At 49.9% G+C, this 26,728-nt stretch overlaps 1 protein-coding gene across 1 annotated transcript; it reads right to left on the bottom strand.

The window, feature by feature from the left end:
- On the bottom strand, positions 1–26,370 carry RBM44 (RNA binding motif protein 44). The gene is made up of 16 exons (XM_044003643.1): positions 26,238–26,370; positions 19,187–20,796; positions 18,914–18,972; positions 17,684–17,857; positions 16,490–16,676; positions 16,366–16,388; positions 16,112–16,208; positions 14,381–14,495; positions 13,611–13,739; positions 12,537–12,622; positions 12,374–12,447; positions 6,145–6,448; positions 3,445–3,590; positions 3,196–3,337; positions 1,748–1,872; positions 1–172 (listed from the first exon to the last, which is right to left on the bottom strand). Exons 1-16 carry the CDS (start codon positions 26,368–26,370, stop codon positions 1–3), a joined length of 3,576 nt encoding a protein of 1,191 aa, XP_043859578.1.
- Between the last annotated feature and the right edge of the window lie 358 nt (positions 26,371–26,728).

The following is a 26,728-nucleotide window of genomic DNA, read 5'->3' on the forward strand; positions in this document are numbered from 1 at the left end:
TCAGTGAACACGCTCCAAGTTCAACTGTACCAGAAAGAACCTGATGCCTCCCTGGGCCTCTGAGGACCCCAGCAGAAATGACGGCTGCTGGCCGGCTTTAGAGACAAGCCCCGTCTCCCGCATGGGCTTATCTTCCGAGGAGGAGGAGACTTCAGTAAGGTGCTGGAGGGGTCTGGGGGACAAGAAGGAAGAGAAGAGCAGTCAAAGAGAAGTCATGATTCCTGTGGGGCAAGCACAGGGGCCCATCAGGCCAAGGGGCTGCATCTGCCGGTCTGCAGGGTGAGGGAGGGGCATCGAGGGGAAACCCAACACCCGGGATAGGACAGGGAGGTGTCACACTCAACACCCAGGATAGGACGGGGGGTCACACCCAACACCCAGGATAGGATGGGGGGGTCACACCCAACACCCGGGATGAGGTGGGGGTCGCACTCAACACCCAGGATAGGATAGGGGGGGGCACAGCCAACACCCGGGATGGGGTGGAGGTCACACCTAACACCTGGAATGGGGTGGGGGTCACAGCCAACACCCGGGATAGGACGGGGGTCACAGCCAACACCCAGGATAGGACGGGGGGTCATACCCAACACCCAGGATAGGACGGGGGGTCATACCCAACACCCAGGATAGGACGGGGGGGGGGTCACAGCCAACACCCGGGATGGGGTGGGGGTTATTCTGTTGGTCATCTCTCCATGGCTGGCTCATTCCCTGGGCTATGACTTTGGTCAGTGGGAAGGCAAGAAAGAGCCTGGAAGCTGGGATGAGTCACAACTGAAATGCCCAGTGTGACACACTCTCCTCTCTGCCTGAGCCTCAGGCCCATAGACAATAGAGCACAGGGAAAGATGGTCACCATGTACAACAGGCACCCCTCCCACCCCCACCCCCCCACCCCGCCCAATGCAAAGTGGTGGCTAAACCACTGAGGCCACCCAGACTAACAAACACCCAAGCTCCTGGCTCCCCTCCCCCACTGAGCTTGTGGGCCACTCAAACCCTCAGATCTTCTTCACAAACCACCACACTTCCCCATCTGACACTTGTCAAATTCATTTTCTTTGATCAAAATGACAAGCCCTATTTCATTTCCATTGACTTCACAGAGTCTGGCATTCTGGCCAGTCTCAGGGGTGTCACAGTACACAGAGCACCTGGTTTGATGGCAGGAAGGTCTGAGTTCAAATCCTGCCTCAGATACTGACCTGGGCAAGGCACTGAGCTGCTGCCTCAGTTTCCTCCTCTGTACAATGGGGATCATCCAAGCTCCTCCCTCAGAGATGGGGTAGCATTTGCAAAGTATTGGCAGTGGGGGGCACTCTGGCAGGCAGGGGGCCCTTTGTGCTCACTGCTCAGCTCAAGGATCAGTACTGAAGGCCTCAGGGAGAGCCATGGGGCACAGTGGAGAAAGCACTGGCCCTGGATTCCGGAGGACCTGAGTTCAAATTTGACCTCAGACACTTGATACTTACTAGCTGTGTGACCCTGGGCAAGTCCCTTAACCCTCATTGCCCCGCAATAAAATCAAATAAAATCCTGAAGGCCTCTGCACCCCTAGCTGGGCAGTGGGCAGCAGGCAGCTCTCCATAAGCCATGGGACGCCAGGCCTTAAACAGGGGCCTCCTGTGTGCCATTCAGGGCACAGGAGCTCAAAGAGGCTGCAGATCACTCGTTCCTTCTCTCACTAAGACCAAGAAGGGTGCGGCCCAGCTCACAAAGGACACCTCAGCTGGCCCCCTCCCACCTTGCCCGGGGGGCCCCAGCAGCTCTTCCCTTGTCCTGGGCTGGCTCCATCCTCCTTTTGAGGGGCTCGGGGGTTCCACTGGCCTGTAACTCCTCCACCGTCCTTGTCCAAGGCTCAAGGACTGACTTTGAAAAGGACTCAGACATGGTGCTGAGAGCTCGCCTCATAGGGAGAAGTGGAGACATCTAATAAGGCCCAACTTTGGAGACCTTCTTGAACAGAAGAAGCATTTTGTCACTAATTCTAGAAAGCTAGACTCTGCGGGTCAAACATGTGAAGGACGTGACCGGAGGGTAATCGACGCCTCTTATTTACCACCTATGGGCGACTTTCTTCCCTTTTCTGGCCCTCAGTTTTCTCTCAAATGGTGAGTGGACCAGCTCGCTCAAACATATTTTGTCTTTTACTAAAAATGAAAAAAAATTCTAACCTTCTTTTCTTTATTTCAAGTTGCAAATTCTTTCTCCCTCCAGCCCCTCCCCACCTTCTGAGAAGGAAATATACCCATAATGCAAGTGAAGTCCTGCAAGAAATATTTCCATATTAGCCATGTTAAAAAATAAAAAGAGGGGCAGCTAGATGGCGCAGTGGATAGAGCACCGGCCCTGGAGTCAGGAGGACCTGAGTTCAAATCCGGCCTCAGACACTTAACACTTACTAGCTGTGTGACCCTGGGCAAGTCCCTTAACCCCAAATGCCTCGCTAAAAAAAAAGAAAAAGAAAAGTAAGAGAAAGTAAAAACAATCTGTTTCAATCTGTACTCAGACTATCAGTTCTTTCTCTGGAGATGCTAAGTCATTCACAGCTGATCACTGTACAATGTTGCTGTTACTCTGTGCAGTGGTCTCCTGGTTCTGATCGCTTCACTCTGCATCAGCTCATATAAGGATTTCCAAGTTTTTCTGAGACACACCAGCTGTTCAGTTCTTTTAGCACAACAGTATTCCATCACAATCAGATTCCACAACTTGGTCAGACAGTCCCCAGTTGATGGGAGTCCCCTCTATTTCCAATTCTTCGTCATCACAAAAGAGCAGCTACAAACATTTTTGTACCTGTTGGTCTTTTTCTCCTAGCAAACCTAGCAGTGCAATGTATTACCAGGTCAAAGGGGAAGCAGTTTTATCCCTTTGGGCCTAGTTACTCTCCTGAATGCTTGCATCTGTTCACAACTCCACCAACAATGTACCAGTGTCCAATTTCCCCACATCCCTGCCAACATTTATCATGTCCCTTTTCTGTCACATCAGCTAATCTGATGGGTGTCTGATGGCACCTCCAAGTTGTTTCCATTTCCATTTCTCTGATCAACTGGGATCTAGAGCATGCTTCCACATGCCTGCTGGACCAGCTCCTGAGGTTCCAGATCTCACCATGCCAAGGTTTTCCCACAAGGCGCATGGCCCTCCTTCCTGAAATTTAGGTCAATGTCTTTAACTCTCACTCACCTCTCGGTGCTTCTCTTCCTTCTTGAAAGCAGAGTTTTTCAGCACAGAAGTTGTCATCTCCGCTATGGTGGTCAGGGATAAGCCACTCAAAAACCCTTTGTTGTTTGTCCTCACCTCTTGGAGGGCATCGATGATTGCGTCTCTGGGTGGGGACAAATGGAGAAACAAAATGGGGACTGCCCCCAACATGCTAGTCCTTTGACTTTCCTGCCTCAATGCCACACAATGAGTGAAGGCAGCTCAGCTTACCTGCTGATATTGGGGTGCAGGCCTTCGAGTGTCTTCAGAAGTCTGGTGAAGCTCCCCAGGTTCAAAGTATTTGGAGGCATGAATGGAAGAGGAGGCTCAGGTAATAGTCTAACAGGTTTATTCTGTTTGAAACTCTTCTTGCCATTCTAGATGGAATGTTCAAAGGAAAAGGTGAACATTTTTGTAATGAAAAATTAGAGGGTGGGAGGAAAAAACTAATTTTGAAATAAATTTAAAACTATATTAATGAAGAGTTTTAAGGTTTGCAATTGTGATCTCATTTATTCTCACAATGACCCTGGGAGGTGGTTCTTGTCCCCACTTTACAGATGAGGAAACCAAGACAGAAGTGAAGTGACTTGCTCAAGGTCACACAGCTAGGAAGCACTGTGAATTATTATCATTGGTTGATGTTGTCTGAACCTCATTTTCCATGGCTAAGGATACCCCAAAAGCTATCTACAGAGGTCAGGCTGACCTCAGAGATGCCCCCAGGAAGCCAGATGTACTTGCCAATCAGGTAGCTGCCCATACCCCAAATACGATGTAACCTCACCAAACCCTGGGAGAGGGAACCGCCCCTTCTGCCGGCTCACGCTCACTCTCTCTCATGAGTGTGCTCACTTGCACGCGCTCTCTCTCTCTCTCCCTCAAATACCCTAATCAATTTCCTTCTAACTCTATCTCAGATTTGGGATTTGTTCTCCTGAGTAGCAGTGTCTGAGGCTGAGTTTGAACCCAGGTCTTGCTGACTCCTGGTCTAGTGCCCTTTAATCATTGAGCCAACTCTACATGATTCTATTAATAAATGCAGAAAAAGCTCTTAACAAAGTGCAATACCCACTTTTGTTAAAAACCCCCAAAAAGCACAGACATCAATGGAACTTTCCTCACTCTGCTAACTGCTGTCTCATCCATGACCAAGAGCTAAGATTACAGGGGCAGCTAGGTGGCATGGTGGATAAAGCACTGCCCCTGGATTCAGGAGGACCTGAGTTCAAATCTGACCTCAGACACTTGACACTTACTAGCTGTGTGACCCTGGGCAAGTCACTTAACCCTCATTGCCCCGCCAAAAAAACCCCAAAACAAACAAGCATGTAATGGAGACAAATCAGAAGCATTTCCAGGAAGACCTGGGTATGAAGCTGGGGTGTCCATCATCACCCTTCCTATTTCTTACTGTAGCAGGCACACCCTAGCTACGCCAATATGGGAGGACAAACAAATGGAAGAAAGGAGCACAGGCAATGGGCAAATAAAACTATTCATTTTTCCAGATGTCATGATGGCCTACCTAGAGAACCTCAGGGAGTAAACAAACAAATGAAATAATAAATAAGTTCCACGAAGTAGAAGGATATAAAATAAACTCACACAAATCACTAGCTTTTCTAAACCTACCAACAAAGCCCAAGAGAAAGGCCATTTAAAATCACTGCAGAATATGTAAAAGCACCTGTGAGCTAACTACCAAGACCCACCAAGGACCTCCAGGCATGCAGCTCCAACCCATGACTGACAGAACCAGAGAGATCTGAACGAGTGGCGATGAACAACAGTGACACCTTCATGTGGAGGACAAAAGAGCCTGAGGGATAGGGAAGAGGCATGGGCAGAAGGGCCCCCGGCCATGAAGTGGCCATTTGGTTAAGAAGAGAGATCAGGTCCAGGAGCAAACAAACATGGCCACCTCGTTCAATAAGCCCTGAGACTGGGATGACCACAAAAGGGACTTACTATTCAACAAAAACTACTTGAAAAGCTGAAAAGGAGTCTGGATAGGTGACTTAGGGCCAAGCTTCTCAAACAGAAGCCTGATCATCGAGCTATCTAAGCTGACGGCTTCAATAGAGAACAAGGGGGCAGCTAGGTGGCGCAGTGGATAAAGCACCGGCCCTGAATTCAGGAGGACCTGAGTTCAAATTTGACCTCAGATACTTGACACTTACTAGCTGTGTGACTCTGGGCAAGTCACTTAACCCCCATTGTCCTGCAAAAAAAAAAAAAAAAGAGAGAGAGAGAGAGAGAGAGAAAGAAGAACAAGGGGTATTCCCCAATAGAGGTCAAGCTTTAGTCCAAGCCATCAATAACTCTGTGAAAAGATGTTCCAAGTCACTAACACATGAATGAAAAGCAAATGCAATCAACTCCCATCACATCTGGTGAAGATGACACCATGGGAGCAGCAGGGCCACAGGAGCCGTGCACACACTCCGAGCCTCTACGTACAAACTACTCGTTGCAGCCTCTTTTTGTCATAGCGAAGAGCAAGACATTAAAGGGGAATGGCTGAACAAACTGGAGCACATGAGTGTAACAGCGGATGATGACGACAAAAGGATGATTTCAGGGAAACTCAGGAAGATGGACTGGAGGCAATGCATTGTAAAAGGGCAGGACCAGGAAAACAAGTCACCCAACAGCACCAACCCTTCAGAGCATCAGGAGGGCATGGACAGAGTGCCCCACAAACCTCCAGGGGCCCCAAGTGGGAAAGGTACTGTGGGGCACTCTGCCTGCGCTCATTCTGCTCATTCACAACAAGGCTGCGGGCTTTCTTTCAGCACGCTCCTGTTGGTCACCTTTACAACCCAGGTGGATACTGCTGCCTTTCTGCTGTCACCCATTTTTCAGCCTCACCTTCATATATAAACCCCTGTGCCCCACCCCAGAGAAGAGCCACCACCCAATCCTCACCTTCTGGTCCACTGAAAGATACACATTTTCTTGCTCAGGCCCAGGAGGCCTCAACACCTGAGTCGGTAACCTGGAAGGCACCATGGCGGAACCGGAGCCGGAGCCGGAGCCTTTACTGTCCACAGCCTTCTCCGAAGCACCCAGGGTGGGCCTGCTTTCATTTCTGAAAGACGGGGTCGGGGTGTTTTCTACTGGGCTTTTGACCAGACGGACGCTGACTGATTGCCCGTTGATTTCTTTCCCATTCATTTCTTCCACAGCCATTCTTGCTTTGTTAGCTTTTTTAAAAACAAGAGAGGCATACCTAAAACACAAGGTGGATGAGATGTCTTAAAAACAGAAAATAAGGGGTGTCCATATCTTTACGAAGGATAAATCATATTACATTTTGCACATAAATTAACTCATCAGCTAACCAGACTTGCTTAAAACGAACGACTTTTGGGGGGCGGAGTCAAGATGGTGGAGGAAAGACATTAAATGCATAGAGCTCCTGATACAATTACCCCAAAAACAACAATATAAGAATCCCTGGAGCAGAAAAACCCACAAAATACAGGCTGAGATGATTTTACAGCTACAGAAAGTTTAAAGGGGGCCATGCTGAGCTTCGAGTAAAGTCCAACCCTGAGATCGTGGGGACAGAGACCCCAAGCACATCGTACCAGAGGAACTTAACCCCTGAGCCTCCGAATCAGCCGAAGCATCTGGAACAGAGCTTGTGGTTGGGTGAGAGGGCTGAGTGGCTGGCTGGGGGGGAAAGTGCAGGGGTATCAGTGGGACCTAGGGAGGAATTTGGCTGTCCCACCTTAGCAGGGAACCAGGATGAAATCCTGAGTGGCCAGAGGTGCAGGCGGGGGAAGGGTGCAGGCTCATCAAAGCTAAAAACCACCACAGCGCTCTGCTGGCTGGTTAACTAGCAAGTTGGCTTGAGGTTATCTTTGGACCAGAAAACAGGCCAGGCGAGAGAAAAACCTGCCCTCCCTCAAACCAAAACACCTGGGACCCTCTGAAGCTGGGGACAGTAGTATAGCCTAGAAGCAGGGCCCCCCAGTGGAGAGTTTAAAGTCAAGTAAAAGATGAGCAAGCAAAGAAAGTTCAGAATTATAGAAAGTTTCTTCAGCGACAAGGAAGATCAAGATGCACCCTCAGGAAAGGAAAACAACCTCAGGGCCCCTACATCCAAAGCTTCCAAGAAAAATATGAACTGGTCTCAGGCCATGGAAGCTCTCAAAAGGGACTTTGAAGAGAAAGTAACAGAGATAGAAGGAAGATGTAGAGAGACGGAGGAAAGAATGGAAAGAGAAATGAGAGCAATGCAGGAGAGCCATGAGAAAAAAGTCAACAGTTTGAAAAGTCAAATGGAAAAAGAGATTAAAAAAACTGTCTGATGAAAATAATTACCTAAGAATTAGGATTGAACAAATGGAAGCTAGTGACTTTATGAGAAATCAAGACTTATTGTGTCTTGGTTTCTCATAAAGTCACTATGAAAAAATAATGGGCAATGTGAAATATCTCCTTGGAAAAACAGCTGACCTGGAAAGTGAATCCAGGAGAGATAATTTAAAAATCATCGGACTACTTGAAAACCACGACCAAAATAAGATCTTAGACACCATCCTCCAAGAGACTGTGAGGGAAAATTGCCCTGATTTTCTAGAAGCAGAAGCTGAAATAGAAACTGATCCACCGATCACCTCCTGAAAGAGATGCCAAAAGGAAAACCTCCAGGAATATTATAGCCAAATTCCAGAACTCCCAGGTCAAGGAGAAAATATTGCAAGCAGCTAGAAAAAAGGAATTCAAATACTGTGGAGCTCCAATAAGGATAAAACAAGATCTAGCAGCTTCTACATTAAAGGACCGAAGGGCATGGACTATGATATTCCAGAGAGCAAAGGAACTGGGACTACAGCCAAGAATCACGTACCCAGAAAAACTGAGTATAATCTTTCAGAGGAAAAAAATGGGACTTCAATGAGAAAGAGGACTTTCAGGCATTTGTGATGAAAACACCTGAACTGAATAGAAAATTTGACTTTCAAATACAAGACGCTAGAGAGTCATAAAAAGGTAAACAGGAAAAAAATAACAACTTTTGAACATCCATGTGTTTGTCATGAAGTGGTTAAACGTCAAAATTACATTCTTATAAACCTCGTCCTGTGGAGGCTATTTCCCCAGACACACTGGCTGGCTGACATTTGTCATCTCTACTTGCCCACTTACATTCATAAGTTTTAGGGCTTGCAGGGGCATTTGAGACCATCAAAGTCCACCCACCGAGTTTAAAAAGAAGAGGAAACTGGGGCTCAAGAAATGAAGGGAGGGGGCAGCTAGGTGACATAGTGGATAAAGCACCAGCCCTGGATTCAGGAGGACCCGAGTTCAAATACAGCCTCAGACACTTGACACTTACTAGCTGTGTGACCCTGGGCAAGTCACTTAACCCTCATGGCTCTGAAAAAAAAAAAAAGAAAAGAAAAAAAAAAAGAAAGAAAGAAACGCAGGGACTCAAGTCAAGTCCAGACAAAGTACAGGAGCCCCATAACCCTGACCAGTTGTGCCTTCATTCCCAAGGCTAGCCCTGTCTCACGTGTCTGGGGAAATCTGAAAATGTCGTCCTGTTATTTCTGGCTTTCAAAAAAGACCAAAAGCAGCATATTTTACATGGAATCGCAGTCTTGATTTAGAGCTGAGAGAGACCTCGGAGGCCATATAGTCCAACCCCCTCATTTTACAGAGAAGGAAACCGAGGCCTCCCTGTAAAGGAGACTTGTCTAAGGTCACAAGGCATTACAGGGCAGAGGTTTAATTGAGGTCTGTCTCTTGCTCTCAAAGGTCATTCATTCAGTAAGTATCTGAGCGCCTGCTAAGGGTCAGACATGGGGATACTGAGGCAGAAAAGAGCCTTTGAGGAGCTCTCATGGATAAAGATATTTCAGCACAAAACAGACGCAAGCCCTCACAGTGGGGTGCCCACGTCAGGACGACATAAAACTCTGACTCCCGGAAGAGTTTGGCCCTGGCCGAGCCTGAGACTGCTTCCCAAGGACGAGTCCAGCCAGGCAGAGTGAAGGGCTTACCACCAGAAGGCTGGGTACTGGGCACCGGATTTTGGCCATGCTGATCCATGCAACAAAGAAAGAGAAAGAATGGCCCTTGGTTTTATGGAACGGCTGTTTGTAGGTCACAGCAAACTTTTAAGTTGAAGGCCAGTACCCTCAATGGCCGATGCTTGTCTATGACCAATAAGAAGTCCTACCATTCTTTTAAAAAAATTTTTTTTTCAATCTTAGCATTCTTAATGATCCAAGGTTACCTCACTGCATTGTGTGTGTGTGTGTGTGTGTGTGTGTGTGTGTCAAGGGTCTGAAGCCAGATTTGGTGCTTTGTCCACTGCGCCATCTTGCTGTGAAACCCTCCCCCCCCCCCCCCCCCCCCCCCGCTGCTGCTCACTGGAGGGGGTTGGCAGAGGTGGTCTGATGGGCGTTCAGAGGGAGAAAAGAGCATTTTTTGTGGAATAACTGATCAATGTCTACTGCCGTGCTTCTCTGCATTTGCCAGAAAAGCACCGTGAAAATGACTGCAGCTGAGACACCCACTGTGGCTGCCGCCGATGGAGAGGCAGAGAAGGCACTGGGGACAAATGGGAGCAGGAGAGGTGGTCAAGAAATAGAGGGGAACCTGTGGCCCCCAGACTTCACAGACACACTTCTCCCTCCTATCTTCAACACATTCTTCCAGAAGTGAACGGGAAGGTGCTGGATACGGCGAATGTAACAAAAAACGGGAGAGATGATCTTTTGATCCCTCATCCTGTACACTGAGGCCACCGTCTTTGCAGGGTACGACTCCAAAAAGTAAAAAAGGAGAACAATTAAAAATCACACGTCATACAGACTGAAACGATGATCCTGGACTATTTAAACCAACACAAAGCCGTGAAGAATGGGGAGTGAGTCACAGAAACGACAGTGACACATGAAAACAATTTAACATGCAAGATTAACTGAGACAGCTCGCTAGCACGAGGACCAAGAGAGGATACTGGTGCCCCTGGCTACCTGCCAAGGGGGGAGAAATGTGGGCAGAGGGACTATCAGTTTGTCAAATCTGACAAAGTGGCAGCATTGGCTTAGGGGGAAGGGTCCAACCTGCTGAAGAAAAGCCTGGCAAGGCAGCCCACCCACCAAGCCGAGTCATCTCAAGGTCACTGAAAAGTGGCCCAGACCACTGAGCTCAGCATCAAGGATGGTGGAATTCTTGTACTTGGATCCCAACATCACAGTGCTTGAGACACTTTAAAGGTGATTTGAGAATGTCCTGATGGAGAACAAAGAAGGGAAAGCCCTGGATTGGACCACACCCAGACCCACAACCGTGGAGGCTCCGAGGAGTGCATGGCTGAGGCATCTGAAGGAGGAGACACAGGCAGCCTCAGACCGAGAGAGAGAGAGAAGGTGCCCAAGCAAACACCCACACTCAGCGTTGGCTCCGCCATGTGCGCAAAGTCTTTCTGTGAAGCTAAGGGGCATCGGGAGGGAGTAAGCCGGCTTCTGCAAGAGACGCCCAGCACCAGACCACGTCGGAACCACTCGCAGCTGAATCGAAGCAGCAGCGAACAGAAGGTTCCACTGTGCTCCTCATGAAACAGTCACAATTCTCTGTCAGATGCCACTAGATGTGCTCGCCCCCAGGCCATCAGAGGAGATGAGAGCCCAGTCTCTCTGGGGACAGTGAGGTCCTCCAAATGTCTGTGTGGATGACTTCACCACAGCCACTGTGGGGCCTCCTCACCAGAGCCCAGTGAGAACAGGGACAACAAAAAGGAAAGAAGCTCCCGCATCTAGGCTAGAAGCAAACAGTGGCCAGATACAGGGGGACTCCAGGGGCTGGGGCAGAAGCCGGCCACAGGAGAGGATCCCCGCCAGGGAAGGTGGCAGGGGCTGCCGAATGGGTTCTGAATGTGGGGAGGGTCAGGTCTGCATCCATGCCAGTAATTAGGGGCCCACTCCTGGTCCTGACCAGTCCAAATAAGAGACAGAGCCAGCCCCAGGAGGTCACCATGAAGGGGGGACAGAATCTGGCTGTGCCCTCCATGCAGGACTGGGGGCCAGGACAGGAGACAAGGCCAATTCGGTGCAGAAGGCTCAGGACCCACAGCGTCCTATCAGATGGGTTACAAGAAGGGACAGAAGCACTCCTGACTTCAAGACCGAGACCAACCAAAGCCAGAATCCATAGAGGACGTCAGGAAACTGAAGCAGGAGCCAGAGGATGAGGCCAAGGGCGGGGCCTTCCACCAACCATCCCATTCAGGGCGATCACAACCATTGTGTCCAGTCTCCAGCGTAGTCAGGACCAAAGCCTCCCGAATCCACCAAAGAAGACCAGAGGGGCCTGGGCTGACCACAAAGCCTCCTCTAAGAACCAGGGCCCGAAAACACCAGACACAGAATCCTGGGAGAAAAGAGGGGGCTCACCACTGCAACCACAAGCAAAGCCTCAGAGAAGATGCCTCAGAGAGTGTGGCCTTCCTTTCCCCCAAAAGAACTCTAGAATTACTGGAAGGAATAAAGCAAAAGGTTAAAATATTAGATTAGAAATGAAGCGAGCATTCTGGAGGGGAAAATGGAAAGGAAAACAAATAGCTTAGAACAGAAAGAAAAGTAAATACAAACAAAGTAAAGAAAACTTTATTTGAGAAGACTCAAAAACCCCCCAGAATGAAGCAAACCACTCGATGGCTCAAGACAGGAACTATTAGAACAAAAGCAAAGTATCCAAAAATCAGCAAAAAATCAGCAGTAACTTCAGACTCCTCGGACTCTGCAAACCACAGCCACACAAAAAGCCTGGAGACACACACCCTCGAGGAGGATGGGCCTCTCCGCCTGAGACGGGAGGTGAGGAGGGCTGAGGAGAGGGCCAGGAAGGAGCCCCTGCACCTCTGCCATGACCCCTCCGATCCCTGATACTGCACAACAAGCCTGCGGGACACAACAGTCAACAGCTGTTCTCACAGCCGACCTTCTGGGCACAAGGTCCTTCGTTGGCTTCCGTCTTGCCAAGTCATCTCCCCGGCCTAGGGAGGGACCGAGGCTGCAAGGCTGGACTAGGGGACACAAGCGCCGAGTCTAATCTAATTCACTGGATTTCCACATTACGAAGAAAAACGATTCCACGTCTATAGGAGATGCCCTCACCTTGAACACACATTTACCTGTAGTTATGAGAAGAGCTGCAAATGGAAACTTCAGAAACCTGATACTTCTGGAAATGAGACATGAGGTCAGTCTAAAAAGAAAAAGACACAAGACAGTTTCCAACAAATCCATGTGCAGCAAGTTTAAGGGGACTCGGGGACAGCGTCAGGGTCTCTGTACCTCAGACACTGACGGGCACAAGCTGCCAACGTGAATGAGGTAGCTTTTGTTTGGCTCTCTCTGAGAAGGTTCGGCAGTCCTCTTCTCTGGGGGAGAAATAACAAGACAATTATTTACGTCAGACTGGCTTTCCAAAGTCTGCAAAGTAAAGGAAGGTCCATTCCAACTCAAGTCTTAACACTTTATCCAAAGAAGGACAAGTTGCCAGGGACCATTTACAAACGTATAACCTCTGACTGCTTACCATTTCAGGGAGCGGAGAAGGGAGGGAGGGATAGAACTTGGAACTTAAAATGTTAAAAAAAAAAAGTTAAAAATTGATCTAATGTGTGATTGGGGAAGAAAATGAAATCTGTTTGAAACAATGTGTGTGAGCAAAGCAACAGAGTAAACCTCATGCCAAGCCCCTGCAGGGCTTCTCACCAGAGGCCACCCAAAGAGAACGGGAAGTCAAGAGGGGCAGGAGCCCCGGGCTTTTCTAATCCGCTGACTTGTGTCACGAAGAATGTCTTCTTCCGAAGGGAAGGTCCTACTCCGAGCCAGGAGGATCCCAGAGCCCCGGAACACAGCTCAGGATCACCCAAGAAAGCTGAGCCCAGCAAACTCCACAGGAGTTCCACTGCCATCCCAGCTCCTGGAGGGATGGGAGATGCTCCGCTAACACGGCGGGGCTGGCTGCAGCCATTGGTACACGTGGTACAGCCCGAACACACTCACAAGACGGACACTAAGGGTCTTCCTTAGCAGCCTCCTCAGAAGCTCTACAGATGCAGACTCCAAAGGATGAACATGTGGCTGGTTTAGGAGCTGACAGTCAGGCACAAGGTGGCCTCCCTGGCGGCATAAGGAGGGGCCCAGGCCTGGTGCCCAAGTGGCAGGAATTACAAACCTACTGCCTGAGGGCGGCCTGGGTATCCGTGCAGATCCCGAGGATGCACAAGAACTCTCTGGGATAAGGTGGGGAGGGGGCACCACCTTGACGGAGAGGGTCCCAAGCTGAAAGAGGAACGTTTCCATGCCTCTCTCCTCCTTTGAGACCCTCCCTCCCAAGCCTGGTCATGCACCAAGACTCACCAGAGGTGGATTCGGGGCTCCTCTTGTCTTGCTCCCTTGCATTTTGGGGTATTTCTGAGCAGTCAATTCCCGTAAGGTTTTCTTTAGCATCAAACCAGGCTTCACTTCTATCCTGACATTGTGTATAGTCTAGAAAATCAAAAGCACCCAGGAACTCCTCCTTGGTCGGCCACAGTGACCCAAGTGGCTGTTCTCCAGGGAACAAAGTTCAGTCTGGGTCTACAAACATCACTTCTTGGATCCCAAGGACCGAGCCCACGGATGGCTGTGCGAACCCCAACCACCCCAAACATCCTGGACAAAGCCTTTCTACATTCTCTAAGTCGTGCTCAAGAAAATGACTGTGAGCTGGGACCGCTGAGGCATGGGGGGGGCGGGGGGGGGGGGGGGAAGGGAGCAGCACAGTGGTGTCATCTACACAGGCAATTCCCTTTCCCGATGCAGACTGGATGGAGAAAGTAGGCAGGAAGGACAACAAGCATTTAATAAAGGTGCCCACCACGGGCCGGGCACTTTACAAACCACAGCTCAGCTGATCCTCCCAAGCGCCCTCTCGGTGGTCAGTGCTACTAAAGCCCTCGTTTTACAGAGGGGGAAACTGAGGCACAGAGAGGTCAGGATGACTGACCTGGGGTCACAGAGCAAAGCCTAGCGCTCCATGAGCTGCACCACCAGTGGCCAGTTTAGATGGGGAGGGGGGTATGAATTAGAATACTTAAGACCCCCCCCCAATGTCATCTGGTTGGCAAGGGCTGGACTCTGACACTGACCTTTATCATCAAGTTTCAGATTTCTGAGGCCAATGTTCAGATCCTGGGTCTTTCTGCTCTCATTCTTCGGGGCGGTTTCTTGTTTAGGAAGGCTGTTTTCAGATGCATGAATGGTCTAAGGAGGAACAGGGTACCGTGATTCACTTGGGGCCAGAATGTTCGCAGGGCAATCTGTGATAGAGTTCTAGAACAGCTTGTTAGTGCCCTTGGGCGATCAAGGCCCCTGACCCACTCTCCTTTCTCTTCCCAGGAATCACACTGATGGGATGGGGGTGGGGGGGCTCCAAGGGGGCCGGTGTTGGGCAGCCAGAACTTTCCAAGCAGCAGCTCCTTCCCAAGAGCCCCCCTTCCTGGGAGTGACCCCGAGACCATCTCTTGCCCTCCCACCCCCAACCACACATTTTGTTCTGAAACTCCAGGCGAGTGTGTGTGACAGCACTCTGGGGTGCTCTGATCCCTAAGTGGACCGATCATGGGCTATACAAGGGCAGGCATTGCTATTTCCAAGCTCTGCAGTCTCCCTAGTGCCTGGCACAGGGTCCTGCGTGAAGGAGGCACTGAATGTCTGAATGTTTTCTTTGTAGGAATGTTCTTCAATTCTGTGCCTTAGCAGAGGGAGTCGGGGGTGGGGTGGGGGGAGCATCAGGCTCACCACTCAGACTGAACACTCACACTTGAACAAGGACCCGCCTCTGGTCCCACACTAGCCTCAGCCTTCCTGCCCACTGCTACCCAAAGAGCCATTCGATGCCATCGGCCACTCACTAGACTCCTGATAGGTAGGTCCTGTTGGGACCTCCAACAGCACGGCCAACGTGGGAGTCCTTGTCTTGCTCCCTCATGCCCCGCTGTTCCTGGTGAGGGTCCAGCACACGGCCTCTCAGGGGCATCCCTGTCCTTCCCTTGACTCATCGCCTCCCACTCAGACTAATGCCAACAGCCTCCTCGGTGACTGGTCACCAGACACTGGCCAGAACCAAGTCCCAAAGGCACAGACTGCAGCCAAGCTCCAGAACCTCGGTGGTCTTAGACAAAAGAAACCATTCCTTGGACTGGCTGTGTTTCCTATCAGGCCCCCCCCACTCCGGGTCAAAGGGCTGCTGCTCCCTCGACTCCCCTCCTGCCGTGCCTGCAAAGTGCTTCCTCTTCACAACATTCTCTTCTGAGGCTCAGAGCAGGGCTCACTTCCCACCCCACAGGGAAGCCTTCCCTGACCCCGGCTCCTTCCAATTCCACATCGATCGTGTGGTAGAGGCCCCTGAAGGCCTATACTGGGCCCTTCCCCAACATCGGGTGACCGGATATCCACAACACCTTAAAGACGCTGAAGGGCACAGCCCCAGTGGAGGATCTGGGGCTATGGGGGGTGGGGAGGTTGTCTTTCCATGCCTAAAATCCCATCCTACCCCCCTCAAAAAGCTGTTGGGGAGATGTACGGCATCCCGCCGAAGTGCTGCAATAGGCACATGTGCTTTCACTCTGTCATTGGTATGTTTTTGAGGTGGGGGAGAGGAATGACTTTAGACACCATCTAGTGGCTGTCTCTCACTTTACGCCTGGGCACACTGAGGTCCAGAGGGAGAAGGGCCTTGCTTGGCCTGCAGGAGTAGCCATCTGGCTGTACGGGGCTCTGTCATTTGGTCAAACCAAGAAAGGGACCAAGACTATATTGGGTGACATTGGGCATCCCGTAAAGAACCAAGACCCTCTAAATCCTGCCCCAAACCTTACCTGAGAAAGGGCCCTTTTCAAGTTTGTGGCCCCAGGCTCAGGGTTACGGGCAGCGTTACTTGATGGAACATCAAGGGCCAAGTTTAGTCCCGAAAGGCTGGAATGAAAGGGACAGATTACCCTATGACGCCTCAGAGCAGAGGTGACATTTCTGAGCAAGAACCAAATGTAGAGCACACCCAGGGCAAAGCAATCATGATATTTATTGTCAGAGATGCTGATGTTTATCTGAGTTAGGAAAAAATGCAACTTACAGAGGAGAGTCTTCTTTCATTAGCTGGAGAGAGAGAGAAAGGGGGGGGGGAAGAAGTCATTAAACTATAGGAATACTTTCTGCAGAAAAACATTTTGAAAAACCCTCATGACGGAAACACATACCTTGGAAGGAACAAACGTGGAAAAGAAAGATGACAACCTGGACTCCACAGACAGGGGAGGCAATTCATCCAATGGGACTCCCTTGATTATTTTTTCTCTCATACTCAAATACTTAAATTTCAGGTCTCCAAAAAGGGACAGTAACGTGGATCCTAATTCTGTTTTGGCAAAATCGATTGCAAAATTCCTATGAAGCAATAAAAAGGTGGTGAGTGCACCCCCCTACATCCTGGGCTTTATACACGTTTATCCCTAATGTTGAGAGAAATGGTTACTCCTCTCTTATATTAATAACCAATTATAGAATTAGGACTAAGGTTTTCCATCCTTCTATCTCCTCATTCCCTGTAGGCTATTTGGTCAGTCTTTGAAGGACAGAGCTGATAAAGAGGTGACATCTTAGGCAGACTCACCCCACAAGGAAAATTCAGATTTGATAAAAAGGTAAAGGGATTCTAGTCTGTTGAAATCAGGGTCAGCCAAGGCTGAGCAGAGGTAGATCTGCTGTCTACATTGCCCTTGGCAGAGGCAATCTAGAGAAGAGAGAAGTCTCTTTGTCCAAGCCTGAGTGATCACAGTCCCCCAGCCCCTCTAATTACAATATCATTCTCTCATTACTGGTAGTTGATTTCCAAAACCAAACAAACCCACTCTTACAAGGGCATCTAAGCGTTGAGTGGGTTCCAAGAGGGTTCTTTGGCATTTGAGAGTGCCACCGACCCCTTTTATTAACTGTCCACTAGAACAATTAATAAAACAGTTAATTCCCCAGAAATTACATCTCTCCAACTTTTTATACGTCACATTGTACTCAATGGACACAGGCTGTTTTCTACTGGGATTAAAAGAAGCATTTAGAGAATAAAGACATAACAGAATTGCCTTTCTAGGGCAAACACTAGGGAAGATCAAGGATGAGGCAACCGTTCCCAACAGGAGTCTTCAAGGGGGCTGTCACTGACCAGGGCATTTCCCTCACCCAGGAGGTGGAGGCACTGAAAGGGTTCACTTGCTTTGAGGCTGGTTATCTTGCCCACACTTGCACAATTCACCCTGGACTCCACCCCTCCAAGCATAACAAAGCATTTTGGACATGAGACTAAGATTCTTGGTTATCAATTTTGTAATATGCTAATAGCTGATTTTTTCTGATGCGATTCAGATAGATAATATTTTAAGCTGATCAATACGTACCTAGTAAAGCTCTCCTTTTCTTCCATTACAAGCCTGTAAATTTTCCAGCAATGCTGATGGCACATCTGATAATGGGCTTTTAAAAGCAGCAGCTCTGCTCTTACAGCTCTCTGAAGTGTTTTCTGACAACATTTGGAGGGAAAATTCTCCACTTCTTTAGAAGGTTGAAACTGACTTTAAAACAAAGAGCAGGATTAGGTTAAAACTCAGAATAAATATACTTAACATTAAGAGCAAGTTATTTGTTTTCTAGATTTTTATCCAATAAGTTTCTAGATGTGATCAAGAATTTTGCACTGAAACATTTTTAGAAAATAACTTGGGATTTAAAGATAAATCAGTTATTTTTTAAAATAAAGAAAACATCTTAATAATTCACTGGAAAAGGCAGGGGAAGGAGCTTCTGTCTATGTATCACGACAGATGAAAGCTAAGCTATTTTTATATTAATGCATTTTTTTAAAGTAATAAAGAGGATTTAATGGCTGTTACTGTAAAAATTACAATTATAACCTTGAAAAGTCAAGGTGCTGAATTCGCCCATTAAATGGAAGACTGTAACAGTATAGCTTAGACAGGACAACCCAACAATTTTCTGCCTAAAAGAAACACACTTAACACATAGATGCACATGACAGTTTAAAGTGAAGGGCCACAATGCGATTTATTGTGCCTCAACTGCATGCAGAATCAAAGAAACCACAAGTTGTGACCGTGTTTTCAGATGAGGAAACAAACAAAAAAAGGTGCGTCACCAGAGAAGACAGGGAAACCCCGTCACACTTAAAAGTGAAATACCGATTTTGTGGATGTCCATAGACACGCACATACATGTGCGTACACATAAATGCATGACCAAAGGGAAAAGCAGCAGAGACAGGAGGGCCGAGAGAAGCCAGGCAGTCGAGGTAACAAAGCAGAAGGAAGGTCTGTTAAGGGAGATTGCAGAGGGCCCCATTGAGATACTAAAAATGGACCATGCCTTGCATATGGTAGATGTTCAATACATATTAAATCTGAATTTTTGAAGAAACTATATGAGCATCTCCCCAGGGCTACTGCAACATCTGTCTGAAGAGTAGGAATCGAAATATAGTTTCTTAAGGTTCCTTTGGCCATTTCATTCTATTAAAATTATGTCACCTGGGCAGAAACGATCTCATTTTGATTTTTTATATGCTTGTCCTTCACCCTCGCTTGTGAAAACATTCTCTAAGTCCTATGACATACCTCTCAGGGCTTCTCCTTACGTCTTTGACATCACATTTATTTTTCAATTCCAGGTAATCCTAAAAACATTTGGACAGATAATTAGAAACTTTCACCAATGGAAATCATGATACCACACCAATAGAGAACCAGGAATTCCCAATTTGTAGACCAAATGTAACCTCTTTGGTACATTTTCAACCAATCCCACCATCTGCAATTGTTGTGGAGTTGTGAAGGGAGGAATCTAGGGAGGCCTCGGAGGAGGCCAAAACAACAAACGCTCCCTGTTACCTTAGTTAACAGAGTGTCTTTGGGCCAAGAGCCTTGCAAACGAGCCTCTTCCTCTGCCCAACCCTGCAGACAGGTCCAATCTGTATTGCAGGCAATGCTCCTTTGCTTCTCGTTTGGCCACTCATTGGGCCGCGCTTTGTTCATCATGGTTATTTCTGTATTGCTTGACCTGGAGGCCACGGAAGACCTTGCACTTGTCGCCCTGCTTGTTGTGAAGCAGGCCCTAAAATCAGAGCTGGCATCAACTGTCTGGTTAACCGTGATGAGACAGTCACAGGCTGCCTCCACCGAGTGCTCAGGATACTTGGATTCCACCTTGATAAGGTGTGTTTTGTTCATGATGCCACCACTGGCCTCTCTTGTGGGGCCACCTCCTTCCACCAAAAGATTCTCTTTGGCCAAAACCTTTGGCATAGTCATGGGGAAATCTAAGCCTGGCTCAGTGGTGCTCTGGAGGAATTGACAACACGACCGGTCATAGGCAGAAAGATCTGACTCATCCAAAACACAAGGGGAAGAATTCTGAAAACACGTGCTGGGCTTCCGTGATAGTGCCGAAGCTCTTTCTAGGAACAGTCTAGGGTTCTCCACGCTCCTCAAAATGCTGTCCTCCTTGCCTACCTCCCCACTGACATCTTTCTTTCCAGTCATCTGAGACTTCCTTTTGTCAGGAGAAACATTAGCTTTTAATGTGTTCTGAGGTTTCTGTAGACTGCTCACTAACTGAGAAGTCTGACTGCAGGCCACGTCCCGATCTTCCACAGCCCCACTCATTTGTATGACGCCATCAAACACACTCTGGCTCGTGAAACTAGTCTCCTGTTCTTGGCACCTTTGGTACTTTTGACCATGATACTCGGTTAGAGACAGGTAATCATGAAGCTTGGGCACCTTAGCCGTATCTCCTTGTGTACAAATATGAGTTGACTCATAGGAGAAAAAGGTGCCACCTTTTAATTTCTTCACATGATTCTCTCCCAGACCATCAGCACACTTAATCTCATAATCTGAATGTCCCAACTCTATGACTTCTGAATTGGGAGAACACAGTGTCTTTATTTGGTCAAAATCTAAATGGTAACCAGAGTAATCCTGCTCTTCAGCACTGTGATATTCCTGCTGGGAATCTTCATCTGGGCCATGCTTCTGAACATCACTACTCTCTCTGTAATTAGCATCTAAATTTCTGCAGAGATCTTCCAAAACACTGGACTCTTTTCTCTGGTCTTTCAATATATCAAAAAATCGCTCTTCTTTTTGCATGTCGAGATCTGTCTCTGAACTTAGATACGTCAAATGTTCTTTCAGTTTGGAATCTGAATCCGAGATATTGATGGAATAGGTATCATTCAAGAGAGCGTAGTCAACTATGCCTGAAAGCTCGCTCGACTGATAGCAAGCTCTCCCAAGAGAGGCCGGCGGGCTCCCTGAGGACAACTCTGATATCTCTCCTTTGTCGGAGAAGCTCATGTTGTCCTTGTCCATCTGATCCAATACCAAGAAGTTGCAGTGATCACGAGAAATAGTCAACAGACTTTCACCACTGACGTTTTCATCGTGATAACGAGAGGCCAGGAAGAACTGTTTCCTCTTGGGACTCGATGGTTCGTCTGAAAGCAAAAGCAGCACAGGGTAAAAATGTGACTCCCGACTGGCTGCTCCTGCACTGGGCCTACAAAGCGGCTGCTCTACTTCTGAACGCTGGGGGGGGGGGGGGGGGAGAGATGTTTCTGACATTCAGCCTCAGTCTGCCTTACTCTTACCTCCAACCCCCTTGCTCCCAGGTCTGTGCTCTGGGGTGACACAGAACAGGTAGGACCCCTCATTTACGAGGGGGCCCTTTGGATACCCGAACCCATCTCTTATGCTCTAGACAACCCCTCCCCTGCTTTCTCTTCCCCGATTACTAACAGCTCAAGCCCCACTGTCACCAACTCAAGCTCATATAATGAAAGAGAAAAGAGCAGAGATGGAGGGGACTATCCCATTACCAGTTGTCCAGACTACCTGGTACTGCAGAAGCAGCAGGGCTGCAGACCTTCACCACCTGCCTTCTGCCGCTTCCGGGAAGATGAATCCTGACTTTCCTGCCCACTCTCTCTGGACCTTTCTGCTGCTCCTCACCTCCAACTCTTAGACCCCCCAATTCTGATGCCAGCCCCCGACCTGGCACTTATCCTGTACAGGCTTACATATGGACGAGTTGCAAGCTTCTGGGGGGGGGGGACAGTTCCATTTCTGTCTCCCTGTCTGCTGCGTCCAGGACAGGGCTTGGCCCAGAGCAGCGCTACTTAGGGCATGCAAGACTCAGGACCTAATGATCCCGGGGGCCCAGGATTTGATAACAAGGACAAGCACTGATAAGAAAAATGGCAACAGTCTGGCACAATTAGCTTAAGACCAGCTTCTTACAGGATATACCACCATGAGCATCACATGGGATGAAATATAACAGGTCATTTAAAAAAAACTGAAAAATGGAAAGATACTTTTCACAATGATGGCATCAGGAAAATTTTTTTAAAAGATAGAAAACCCCCCCTAAACAGTAGTATGTAATACTTAGAAAGAATGAACAACAGTACTGGTAATTGTCGAAATAGATTTATTTACACTCTATCACATACTGATTTAAGTCAGAACTAACTGTTGATATCTTTTTATTTTAATTATGACCAAGAACAACAGACAAAAATTAGAATGTATCACAAAAGCCAGTGTTTGGGGAATGTCATATTCTGAATTCCTACAAGTATAAATATAAAAACTAATTTGCCATTCTGTCACCTACAGGCTTGTAAACCACAATATTGTTTTCCAGAAAATAGATTTTCTAAACATTAACTGCAGAAGCCTCCTGGTTCTTACAATCTTAGTTGTAGAGCTGGGTACTCCAGTCACTCAAGGTGGGAACCAGCCACTGTAATAACTAGTGAAGCCCATGGTGCCCAGGGTGAAGGAAACGCATCTTGGGCAGATGACACAGGGATTCTGGAGCTAGCCATGCATGCATAAGATGGGTTCTTGGTTTGGGTGAGGCACCAACAGTGTCAGGGGTGCAGCATAAAGGTGGAGCATCAGAGAATCCTGTCTAGAGCTGCACGGAATCCATCCATGACAAACCATAACAACAATAACAATTTCTATGGCAGGCCAGGGTGTGCATTTCACAGCCATGTCTGATTTGACCCTCCCGGCTCTGCCAGGCAGGCATGATTATCACCCCACTTTACAGCTAGGGAAGGTGAGACTCAGCGTGGTTCGGTGACCTGCCTGGACACACGCCCTACCGAGCTCCCTGGCAGAGTTCTCTAGTCTGGCTGCCTATGGGCAGCTCACAGAGATCGAGGGAGGGAGACAGGGCTGCAGCCACCTGGCAACACAGGGCAATCGGGAGGGAAGGAAGCCACACTGGTTTGGGCGCAGTTAGGGCTGAGAGGAGCTAGCAGGGCATGGATAACCTGAAACTTGTGCAAAGTTGGGGTCTGGACACAGAGGTCAGGATGGCAAGCGCCTCGCAGGGACACTGGAGCCAAGGAGTGAGTGAGAGAGTAAAACCAGAGCCAGGCGTCCATGCTGGGGTCGGCCCCCTCTGGGCAGCAGGTTCTGGCTCCTGCTCATTGAGGAAGACACTTTCAATGTCCTGGCTTACAATGATTTCATCTCACAAAAATGAGCCCAGGCCAAGAAGTACCCAGGCTTGGGGCAGAGATGCCAGGCTAATCCCAGACAGGAGCCCTGCTCAATTTAGAATGTGAAGCCCAGGCAGGGATAGACTCTTGAGGAGGCTCTTTGCAAATGCCACGGCAAAGCCTTTGCTGGCAGCTAGGGGGCACCACAGTGCAGAGCACCGAGTCAGAACACCTGAGTTCCCATTCAACCTCAAGCATTAACTAGCTGGGTGACCACGGGCAAGTCATTTCACCCCTGTCTCAGACTCCTCAACTTCCTTGTATTTATTCTGTACATATTCTCTATTGATTTCCATCAAACAATCCACGAGCACTTATTAAGTACCTACTATGTGCCGGGACAGTGCTAAGTGCTACGGATGCAGAGACAAAAGGGAACCTGTCATAGGTAGATAAGTTTATTCAGAGCAGAACCCAAACATCAGGTTATCAGACAAAGGGAGGCCTAGCAGCTGGGGCAATCAGCACACTGGAGCATGTCTGGAAGGGCATTCAGGGCCCGCACTGGGGCCAAGGAGCAGCGAGTTCTGTGAATTCTGCTCTGAAGTGACAATGAGCTGATGGCCAGGGAGAGGCAACACAGAGGATGGAGGTCCCAGACACACAAACCAACCTTTTCAGATTATTTTGCCACCTGTTTATGTCTCTAGCACAGTAGTAAGGCCCCTTTTCAGGCTGGGGAAGAGCCCTGGACTGGGCACCAGGGTCTGGCCTGGCAGCCCAACTCAGCTCCCTGCAAGCTGAGGCAGAGTGACAGAAGCAGAGAGCCCCCCCACAAGGTCCAGCAGAATTCTCCCTGCTCCCCATCTCTCCCGGCCTTGGCCACAAACAACGTTCTAACTGAAATGAGAAATTCTTTCTTCGTCAAAAGCCCAAGCTTCCAGTCACAGACCAAACTCACCCTAGGTTGCTCCCTCCCCAGCCAAGGACGAAGCAAAGCTGGTCTGCTTGGGGGCAGGAGGAGGATGGAGGAGGCAGAGTCCCTTCCACACCGTTGGGCCAGGTGCCCAGCTGGGTGGGGAGCATCTTTGCCCCCCCTTCCCATCTGCCATCAGCCCTGGGGCTTTTCTCAAGTCTTTTCACCATTAGACAGATCCAGCCAAAAACTTTGCTTCAGTTTACAGAAAAAATTGGTCCCATTTGCCCTGAACACCCTCTTCTCCCGTCCTCACTGCCAATCCTGATGGGCTCTCTTCCCATCTCCCCGACCGCTCCTTCTGCCTCCTTTGCACTGGACTGTCCCTCAGGACTCTGCCCAAAACCGAGACTCCCTCCCCTTCCCTACGACTATGCAGGGCATTCTGGACTCCCCCCTCCCTCTCCTGTCCCAGTTGTTGCCAAGCACTGTCAATTTCGCCTCCGCACAGTCTGGGTAGATTTCACTTGTGCAGCATCTGTCCCACCCCTTCCCTCCTCTGACACTGCCTCACCCCTTGATTACTGTGGCCCATGGGTGGCTCCGCCGCCTCTTCCCATCGGCCATTGTCCTAAAGCCCCATCTGACCATGTCACTCCCATCACCTCCGGAGGAGCTCAAAGTGCTTTGTTTGCCATCCAGGCCCCTCCAGGCTCCTCACCCCGCACTCCCTGGCCTGTGCACTTCCATTTCCCCGCCCCCCTTGCTGATCCACCACCAAGACCCTCTGTCTGTGGGCTTTCTCTCTCTCTGGCTGTGCCCTGGTCCGTTACCCTCTCCCTGCATTGCTCCAACTGCTGACCCTCGGGGCTACAACCCCAGCTTCCTCACCTCCTCTTAGCTCCAGTCCTATTTCCCATTTCTTTGCTTTGTGTCTGTTTGCATGTTGTCTCTCCCATTAGACTGTAAGCCCCTCCCTCAAGGCAGGGGTTGTCTTTTGCCTCTTTTGTACCCCCAGTGCTTTGCACGGTGCCAGGCACAAAGTACATGCTTAATAAGCTTTAATGACTGAATGTGACCATACTGTGCTATAAGAAATAATGGAGGGGGCAGCTAGGTGGCGCAGTGGATAAAGCACTGGCCCTGGATTCAAGAGGACCTGAGTTCAAATATGACCTCAGACACTTGATACTTACTAGCTGTGTGACCCTGGGCAAGTCACTTAACCCTCTTTGCCTCACCAAAAAAAGAAAGAAAGAATGGAGAGAGGACAGCTGGGTGGCACAGGGGATAAAGCACCAACCCTGGATTCAGGAGGACCTGGGTTCAAATCCGACCTCAAACACTTAAGTGACTGGGCAAGTCACTTAACCCTCACTGCCCAGCCAAAAAAAAAAGAAAGAAAAGAAATGACGAAGAGGTTCTCCCCAGAGACCCGGGGAAGGCAATGACTGAATCAGGACCAGGATGGGTGCAATGGCCAGCACCCACTCCCACGGGCTCATAGAGGCAAGGCCCTCATGGAAATGTTTCTACCCATTTTTGTTGTGGGTTTTGTTCTCAACTGGGAGAGGGTGAAACTCAAGATGCCATTCTTTTTCCTACTCAAATTCAGGGAACCCACGTTAAGATCTGTTGAACTGCACGGCCTGCAAGCTCCCACCCCCCAAACAGAAGCGGAGCCCAGACCCCCCCCCCATTCTGCCCAGACAGGGTTACCTCTCTTAATTTCCATGCCTCCAAACCTGGAGTGGTTCCAAGCAGCAGGACCAGGAGAGGAGGCAGCTGAGGTCCCTGGACACCGAGGGCCCAGCATCCATTGCAGGCCCACCTGCCCTGGGGAAGGTGCTGCTCCCCAGCCTGGAGAGATGGGCAGGGAGGGGGCACGATGGGAGGGACGGAGCCCGGGCTCTTGGGGGGGGAGGGGCAGCGTCCGTTGGGGAGAGCGGCAGGGAGTGGGGGAGGGGCAGGCGGCCGTTACTGGGGGAATAGATTCGGGGGGGGGGGGGTTGTTCCAGAGGGGGCAGCAGTTGGGTGGGCTGGATGCTGGAGGGACTCAAAAGGGGGGCACTGTGGGAGGGGGATCCCCTGGGGGATTTCTGATAGGAGAGAGGGGCGTCAGTTGTAGGTAGAGTTGGGGGACAGTGTCAGTTACTGGGGTGTATGGATGCTGGATGGGGGGAAGGGTTTGAGGGGACAGCCTTGGTTTCTCGATGGGGGTTGTTTGGGGGGGGCATCAGTTACTGGGAGGGTACGTTTGGGTGGAGCGCGGTAGCAGCAGCGATTACTAGAGGTTTCGGATACTGGAGGCATCCAGTGCGGGGATGGGGAGGTGCCCTGCTTCGGGGGGAGGGGGGGCGGCTCGGCTGCTGTTGGAAAGAAAGGGCGGTGGCGTCGGATATTGGAGGGAGGAGGGAGTGGGGCGCCGGATATTGGAAGGGGCTCGGCGGGGTGGGTCGCGGAGCACCCCGTCCCCTTCCCTCCCACTCCCCGGGACACTCACCCAGCGCCCGCGCCCGGAGAAGCTGCTCTGCCGCGGCAGCCACCGCTTCCCGCCGCCGCCTTCGTCTCGGCTCTTGGGCGCTGGAAAGCGTGAGCCCCCGGCCACGCCCCCTAGGCCAGGAGCGAACCTCCATTGGCAGCCCGGAGGGCGCCACGACTCCGCGATTGGCCGAGGCAAGCGCCAATCGTCAAGTGGCGGGAACGGCTGGGGCGGCGCCTGCGCAGACGCGGGGAGCGTGGCTCCCGCCGGGCCGCCGTGAGAGCGCAGGCGCAGGAGTGGACGGCTTGTGCCTGCCGCGAGAGGGCAGAGTCGGGGCTTTAGGAGTAGGGAGGAGGGCGAGTGTGCGCCCGGGGCGGTTTGTGAGAAGAGATGGATTTCCGAGCCTGTGCTCACTCACCACCCCCCCCCCCCCCCCCCCCCCCCGCCCCCGCTCTCGGCTGGAGACCTGGCACGCCTAGACGTCCCTAGCACGCGCGTGTTTTCTTATTTAT

Source organism: Dromiciops gliroides, chromosome 4 (assembly GCF_019393635.1).
Source record: "Dromiciops gliroides isolate mDroGli1 chromosome 4, mDroGli1.pri, whole genome shotgun sequence".
NCBI lineage: Eukaryota > Metazoa > Chordata > Mammalia > Microbiotheria > Microbiotheriidae > Dromiciops > Dromiciops gliroides.

Bases quoted from the DNA above. Each gene is read 5' to 3' on its own strand.
- RBM44 (XM_044003643.1), bottom strand. From the start codon at position 26,370: ATGGAGGTTCGCTCCTGGCCTAGGGGGCGTGGCCGGGGGCTCACGCTT. The intron at 13,740-14,380 runs GTCAGTGTCAGA...TTGATTTTCTAG, and splicing joins TCTGAAACTTGATGATAAAG to ACTATACACAATGTCAGGAT. The intron at 173-1,747 runs GTGGGAGGGGGC...CTTGTCCCCCAG, and splicing joins GCTGGGGCCCCCCGGGCAAG to ACCCCTCCAGCACCTTACTG.